This window comes from Arctopsyche grandis, chromosome 7 (assembly GCF_051622035.1).
Source record: "Arctopsyche grandis isolate Sample6627 chromosome 7, ASM5162203v2, whole genome shotgun sequence".
NCBI lineage: Eukaryota > Metazoa > Arthropoda > Insecta > Trichoptera > Hydropsychidae > Arctopsyche > Arctopsyche grandis.
In genome coordinates, this window is record NC_135361.1 from 26,507,418 (window position 1) to 26,516,257 (window position 8,840).

An 8,840-nucleotide genomic window follows, 5' to 3' on the forward strand; every position below is an offset into this window, starting at 1 on the left:
TCCCGTTGCCCAAAAAGAGTAACGCGAGGACGTGTAGCGACTTCAGAATAATTAGCCTAATGAGTCACACATTGAAGATCCTACTAAAGATAATACAGGGCAGAATTTACTCACGGTGTGAAGAGGCGATTAGCAGAGAGCAGTTTGGGTTCAGACAAGGCTTGGGTACCCGAGCGGCCCTTTTCTGTATGAAAACACTACTCCAAAGATGCAGAGAAGTCCGTAAACCTGTGTACATCTGCTTTATAGACTTTGAAAAGGCCTTTGACCGTGTCCAACACGCTCGCCTGATGGAAACATTAAAAAATATTGGCCTGGATGACAGAGATGTCAGATTGCTACGAAATATTTATTGGAATCAGACTGCAGTAGTACGTGTCGATGATCAATTCACTGATGAGATTCCTATAGAACGGGGCGTCAGGCAAGGATGCATCCTATCACCTACTCTTTTTAACACCTACACCGAATCCATCTTCCACGATGCTCTCCAAGAGGCGGAGGGCATCAAAGTGGGCGGCGAGACGATCACCAATATAAGATATGCTGATGACACGGCACTAGTCGCTGAAAATTTAGCAGACCTGCAAAGATCTCTAGACCGTGTACATCAAGAAAGCAATCGAAGAGGTCTGCGCATAAATCTAAAGAAGACAAAATTTATGATAGTAGATAGAATGCAAACAGACACCGGGAATCTAACCTTGGATGGAGAGGTGATAGAAAGAGTAAAAAGATTCAAATACCTGGGTACCTGGCTGAATGAAGAGATGGACCCAGATGAAGATATAAGAATCCGCATCGAGATGGCTAGAACAGCATTTGTAAAAATGAAGGCGGCGCTTACAAACAAGCATCTCAATCTTCATACGCGGTTGAGATTCGCGAAGAGCTACGTCTGGACAGTATTACTACAAGGATGTGAGACGTGGACTCTGAAAACCAAGATAATCAGCCGCATTGAAGCTTTTGAGATGTGGGTCTATAGGCGTATGCTGAAGATTCCGTGGACCAAAAAGATATCAAACGAAGCTGTCCTCGGCATGATGGGGAGAGGCAGGGAACTTGTTTCTGTCATCAAGCGGAGAAAGATGGAGTACCTCGGACACATGATACGGGGTCCAAAATACGAATTTCTCCGTTTGATAACCATGGGGAAAATAGAAGGAAAAAATGGATTGGCAGGAAAAAGTTATCTTGGCTTCGAAACATGCGCATGTGGACCGATATGAGCGCCGAAGAGCTGTTCCGAGCCGCTGAAGACCGATGTGGATATATTCAAATAATCGACGAGGTGGTCGCCAACGTCCGGATGCGGACAAGGCATTAACAAGAAGAAGAATGTATGTACTTATATTACTCTTTATTCCCGCTTGTTATCTTGATTCTTTGAACGCACGCTTAGTTGATATTTTCCTTTAATGTTATTTATGAGACTTTCAAAATCTTTATTGCTTTAGTTGCATTTTTCTCACGACTCAATGCTATCTGCGTGACGAATTATGTGCATCTACTCAGCCATTTCTCGATACATTCAAAACACATATGTTAACACTAAAAATATCGGTTTTAATTAACTTTATTGCTTATTCCCACGCCACCAGCGTGACAAATTGTATTTCTCACAAAAAATCAAAACACTTCTTAATCCGCACGACGAATTGTGTATCCAACCCTCAAGGGATACATATGCAAACACTAAAATATTAGTTTTACCAGCATTTTTCACACGACTCGACTCGAATCGTATTCCCTCAAAAACCCTTTTAAACCTGCCTAACTAATTGTGTGTAAACCATTTCTCGATACACTCAAGGGTCAAAGGATTAAAGTCTTAAAATATTGTTTTTAATTAACTCGAGTTTCCCCCTAAAATATTATTTTCTCACGAATTATGATTGGTCCAAATTGTTACCCATGTAGGAATCTCGTCATAGTCATCGTCATCGAAACATTCGAGAATATTCCGCAACAACAAACCACATTCCTTGCGGAACTCACATTCATCAAAGCAGTTACTGCGACGCAGAATACATTCCCGAAAACCAGACGTCGCACACCTGCAACCATTATATTAAACTCAAGCGGAACGCCCCTACCAGTCGAGTGGAACCAAAACGGTCGAAACACGCCGCCACCATTAAACTACATCGAGCGGAACGGAGCCAATCATTCCAGAAAATTCTACGCCTCGACAAAAGTGCATTCCTCGTTTACGCATCAACAACCACATGCGCTTACGCATCAACAACCACTTCCATCAATCATTCCAGAAAATTCTACGCCTCGACAAAAGCAAATTCCTCTCTTACGCATCAACAAACCACCACCATCGATCAGGTGATTCCAGAAACACTATAAAAGGAGGTACAACCCAAACAACGCCAGTCGACCCACAGCAGCAAGCGTCGACACACAGCAGCAGACCAGTCGACATCCAGCTCCTGACCAGCCACCACTTCACTACGCGGACTAGGAAGATCAACCAGCCGGACGAGCCAGCAACACACTGCCGCATCCAGAGACCTTCTGAACATAGCTGAATGCCGAGCCAGCGACACTCTACCATATCCAGAGACCGCTGAACGACATACTTTTGCCCACAAATACCATACCTTTGTACAACCATAGGCAAACAATAAAACTTTATTAAACTAGCACAACAGTGTTTCGTTAGGCCGGGATACGGTCAACACACATGTACCCCGCCTACACCCTTATTGAATATATACTGATGTTAAACATATGGAAGATCACTTGCGATCAAACACTCTAACTAGTAACTTGCGATTGAACAGTGTAACTAGCACTTGCGATCAAACACTCTAACTAGTAACTTGCGATCGAACCGTCTGACTTGCGATCAAACACTCTAACTGATCACTTGCGATCAAACACTCTAACTAGTAACTTGCGATCACACACTCTAACTGATCACTTGCGATCAAACAGTCTTACAAGACACTTGTGATTAAACTGCCTAACTAGTAAACTACTAAATAGTAAACTACTAACTAGTAATGTGTAATACAAACTTGTACATTAATCTCGTGTATACTTACTACTATTAAAAGAAGATCTTATAAAAAAACTGTGACTATAATATTTGTACACCATCTCCTTCTCGTCCCCGTAACAGTATTATCCTTTGATAAAATTTATTTGGTACGATGTTTTTACGGTTCGGTGATTATTAAGGTCTGTCCATACCTATCCAGCATGACCCGAATCCTGCGAGTATTCTTTAGTACATTCTATATGGACGCGCATCAATGCGTAAATGGGCATGCGCGAATGGAGTATGAATACGTTCATAGAATGTACCAAAGAATACTATCCGCACTTGCAGGACACCTGCAGGATACGGGTCGTGCTGGATAGGTATGAACAGACCTTTATTGGTCACAAAGCTCTCGCCCAAAAGTCACTAAAATCTCTATAACGGAACATCATGCAACCGAAAAATCCATCATACTAACGAGAACTCAAGTGCCAAATATTCCGTAATCGCGATTTAAATGGAAAAAATTGTCTCTTATCCAATTACCTTTTTTACACTTCTTTATATCCTTTCTCAGATTACTATCTTCTATAAAGAGGGGGTCTGGTTCACGGCATCGAAAGTAGAATGATCGAAAAGTAAATATCGGAAAGCAAAGATCGAAAATCAAAAGATCTTAAGTCGAACGATCGAAAAGAATGTATGCACTATGTGGTACTATGTATATATATAATATATGTATAATATATATATATATATATATATATATATATATATACTATGTATAATATATGTATACTATGTATATATATATAATATATATAGGTACTACATATATATATAATATATACCAGTGGTGTGAAATTATTTCTCTTTTTGTCAAAAAGAGAGAGAATTCCTACGCGGGCAGGATATTTATTTATTTATTTAACATATTAGCCACAGTGACATTACAGAGAGTTCCAACGCGTCATTGTGGCCGTTCATTCAATAATAATAACATGATAACAGTAATAATAACAATATTAACACAACATCATTAAAATCATAAAATCATAAAAAAACAACAATCATTCATATTTATAATAGGCAAAATCAACCACTGGCATTCCTCAACAACAACCACTTAACCAGATGAGCATATTTTATATTGAAGAGTTCAATTTCACCAGAAATCCGGTTGAACAGATATATCGCCCTAGATATAGGAGCCGTTGTCAACATATTTGTGCGAGCCACAGGAGGAACAAACAAATCACGATTTCTCAAGTCCCTGAATTTATTAGGTGCATAAAATCTAAATTCATTAAGAACCTGAGGATTGTGTATTATCCCGTTCAACAGCTTAAAAAAGTGCCTTCCCAGTAACATATTCTGACGAGACTCCAATGAGTTGAAACCTAACGCCCCTAATAAGAATGCACTAGGATATAGCCAAGGATAATAACCATACTGTTTCATATAAAGATATCTGAGAAACCGTTTTTGGATTCTCTCCATCTTCAATGAATGAGTTATATGGGTAGGATTCCATATGGGATATGGGAGGAAAAGCCTGTAGGAATATAGCACGACTTGTGCTATTACGAATCAAAACCAGTGATCTCATCATCGATCCTGTACAAACATGCATAACTCAAGGGCAACGTCCCCTTTGACCATTCCAGAAGAAATAGTTCATCGCTCGATCGTAAAACGAACGAAACCCAACAGTGATGTCATCAGGCAACCGTAACACATGTCTGAAAAGTCATTTACGCGTGGCACATGCCCGCATTCTTAAACTAACGACGTCCTGGCGCTGACCCCATAGCTATAAGACACGCGCCCCGAAAACAGGTCAACACGTGTCCTGGAAACGAAGACAAAGCATCTGCACACGGCACGCTACAAACCAGAACGTATATAAAGCGACGCACAAGCTCTTAAACCAGAGTGAACCTCTAGAGTTCAACCAGCTCACTTCTACGAAGCTCAACCTCTTCGTACATACAATAACCATTGTATTGAACAAAAATAAACGATCCTCTTCTAAACTCAACTGAGTTTCCATAGGCCGGGAAACGGTCGAAACCTTTAACCCGCCCTATAGTATTATCCTTTGATAAAAAATATTTGGTACGATGTTTTTTCGGTTCGGTGATTATTATTGATCACAAAGCTCTCGCCCAAAAGTCACTAAAATCTCTATAACGGAACATCATGCAGCTGAAAAATCCATCATACTAACGAGAACTCGAGTGCTAAATATTTCGTAATCGCGATTTTAATGGCAAAAATTCCCTTTTGGGCGATCGCAATGTAGCTAATAATCCAATTACCGTTTTTACACTTCTTTATATCCTTTCTCAAATTACTATCTTCTATCAAGAGGGGGTCTTGATTTCCGGGCGCGCGAGAAGAGACCAGATGATCACTTCTCGAGAGTCTTCCCTCGAACACGGTAGAGATCAGTTCTCCCTGTCCCATTAAGAAGCAGCATCCCGAGAGTCAAGCAGAGTTTTCCGCCTTCTTCATATGCAACTGTAACAGAACAGCCAGAAGTCGTCTCCACAAAGTAAATGACCTCGCCATAGCCCAGCGTTGACGAAAATGCCTCTCGTGACCTGGTCTCCAGCTCGTACAGCTAACCACGATTCGACGAGATTGTAAAAATGGGTAGAACCCCTACCCATGACAGATACTTTGCAGCAGAATTCAAGTACATATGTAATGTTCCTCGGTAGACCTTACGGCAGCCTCCTCCAGGACTACCATGCGTCGAGTCTTACCTAGGATATTGTCGTGGTTCGGTGATTATTGCCCACAAAGCGCTCGCTCAAAAGTCACTAAAATCTCTATAATGGAACATCTGGAAGCCAAAAAGTCCATCATATTAATGATAACTATCATACTAACGAGAATTCGAGCGCTGAATATTCCGTATTAGCGATTTTCATTGCAAAAATTGTCTTTTGGGCAATCGCAAGGTGATTAATAATCCAATTACCGTTGTCGTAGAGGGTTTTTATTCTGAAATACCCGATTTCTTAAAAAAAAAAAAAAATTGCATTTCACTAATAATATATATATTTATTGGAATCAATAATTGAATACCCCAGCCTTACAATAATTTTTCTCACCGAGTAAGTGAATCTCAACCGATATCAGATATCGAAACTTGTCTGTTTGTGTGTTTTTAAATTTTTTTTCTATTTTTATTTTAGGATCAAGTTCAAATTGATCTATTTTTTATTATTCCCTCGAGTCACGGCGTACAGTATATCTGGGTAAACATTTTTATAAACTTCTGATTGGATTGATATGCAACCCTCGTATTCTTGCTGAGTTGAACTTCAATGTTCCCAGCAAACTCAGATCTACTAGATACCGCGAATTGTTCTTCTCACCTGAGGCACGTACCAATTTAATGCTTTCATCCCCTGTCGCCAGGGGCATCAAGCTCCTCAACCGGATTTCTATTAGATTGGATTTGTTTAATCTAAAATATACCGATCTGGTTGAGGTATTGTTTAGTTTGAGATCGTAGCACCTTATAACATGCTATATTTTTATATTTCATATTTTTTATATTTTTATATTTGTTTTTAATTATTAAATTTGCATTTTATTGTATAATTTTCTTTTTATGTAGCCATAGTGACGACTTGGAGCTAATCTGTAAAGTCACCATGGCAAATTTGTAAATAAATAAATAATAAATCTTGACATTTTAAATTGGTTCAAAAATTTTAATGCAAAAGTTGAATACATTGACTAAATTACTATCATCATAAGCTCTTTTATTAATTTCCTTATTCAATAAAATAATTTATTCCAGAAATTCGTGTGTTTGATCTCACTGTATGAGATCAAAATTGTTCTTAAAACACTGAATCTTTTGTAATTACCAAATTATGTTGAAAAAATCACACAATAAAAGCCTTAATTATTTTTGTAAACATGACTTTATTTCAACTTATCATGTAAGAATAATAATAACATATAATATCACAAAAAAAACATATTAAAATTTTTACAGTGTCATTTGTGAAACTTTAAAACGACAATATTACATCAACTCTGAAAACAGCGACGTATCAATAAATAAAAAAAATAAAAATAAATAATTGTAAAATTTAAAAAAATAAAAAACAGAAATTTGAAGTACTTGGCACACAATTTTATTGGGAAGACGAAACGATTGAAGTATCAGAATTTACCACTTCGCTCGACCTATGAAAGTTGACCATAGCTTTCTGAGCTTCAGAGATGGCATGTTTGCAAAGTTCTCCAGGAAGTAGGAGTCGTACAGCCGTTTGAATTTCACGAGTGCTGAGAGTGTGACGCTGACGTATAGTAGTCAGCCGACCAGCTTCAGTAGCAATCCGTTCGAATAGATCTTGGACGAAAGAGTTCATGATAGACATGGCGCTCCTCGATATACCCGTTTGCTCATGGACTTGTTTGAGCACACGGTATATGTGTGTGGCAAAGGATTGAACTCTACGCTTTTTACGATTCTTTTTACCTGATCCCATCAAAGGCCTAGGTGCTTTCATAGCCTGAAAAAAAGATGTTAAATTATTTGCATTATGATTTAAGATACAGATATGTAAAAAAGAAAATTACCGTTTTTGTAACAGATTTGGTAGGAACTGGTGGTGCCTTCTTTGTCCGCGCCATTTAAGACAGAATAGATTAAATTTTAAGTAAAAATTCACCGTATATGACACTAGCGCATCGTCATTAACGTGTGTAAATGATGATATTGTGGCAAAAGCATATAGCATGTATTGAAATTATAATAGTAGGTATATATAGCTTTTATTGTCACATTCTTTACCACCAATGGAAAGGCAGCTGTGTTTGTGTGTGTGTGGGAATATAATAATTTCAAAATCAATTATATAAAATTAAAATTATCTCGGTACAATACGATTAAAATATTTTTATTGTTCAACAAATAATTATTTAATATATTGAGCTTATTCAAACTCGAAGATGAAGTGTTATTTATTACTTAACTCTAGGGCAGGGAAGGTGTGTTAACAGTATCCCGGCTTATTAAAACATGGTTGTGTTGTTTGAAGAGGATCTTTATTTTTATTCAGTTTATACAAGAGTTATTGTATATGTATGAAGGAGCTAGTTGCTCACTTCGGATAAGTGAGCTGGCTGAACTCCCAATGTTCACTCTTGCCTCTTGACGTCATTTGTTTTGCAGTTGAAACGTGGGAAACGTGGGATTGAAACGTGTCACAATGTATTCCTACCAGAGAAATGTAATAATAACAGAAGGGCCTTTACGAATAAATAATTCTTGTCAATTTTACGCGGTCCGTCTCTATAAATACGCTACATCGCACGGAATGCAATCGGATCAATTTACTTATAAAAATGTATCTCATGTTGTTTATTGTGTGTTTTTGAATGTATTGTGCAATTTTTACCGATGCTTGTCCATCTTGCGAGTAATATAAACAAACAGAGAAGTTTTTATCGGACATACGTCGAGCACCAAGCGTCAAATACGACTGATGCTAAAATTATTTAGATCTGTCCGTGGACAGAATGTCACTTGATAACAATATAACACCTAAAGCCACTTCTATTAATATTACATTTCTCTGGTTAACCGTATCCCGGCCTATTACAACACGGTTGTGTTGTTTGAAGAGGATTTCTATTTTATGTTCAGTTTATACAAAAGGTATTGTATATGTACGAAGGAGCTAGTTGCACACTTCGGATAAGTGAGCTGGCTCAACTCCCAATGTTTACTCTTGCCTCTTGACGTCATTTGTTTTGCAGTTGAAACGTGGGATTTCGTGTAGTCACAATGTATTCCTACACTCAA

The 8,840-nt window shown here is 38.1% G+C and overlaps 1 protein-coding gene across 1 annotated transcript; it reads right to left on the bottom strand.

Moving 5' to 3' along the window:
* Positions 1–7,164: 7,164 nt before the first annotated feature.
* LOC143914388 (uncharacterized) lies at positions 7,165–7,786 on the bottom strand. The gene is made up of 2 exons (XM_077434588.1): positions 7,613–7,786; positions 7,165–7,545 (listed from the first exon to the last, which is right to left on the bottom strand). The coding sequence occupies exons 1-2, from the start codon at positions 7,664–7,666 to the stop codon at positions 7,165–7,167; spliced, it is 435 nt and encodes a 144-aa protein (XP_077290714.1). The 5' UTR covers positions 7,667–7,786.
* Positions 7,787–8,840: the final 1,054 nt, after the last annotated feature.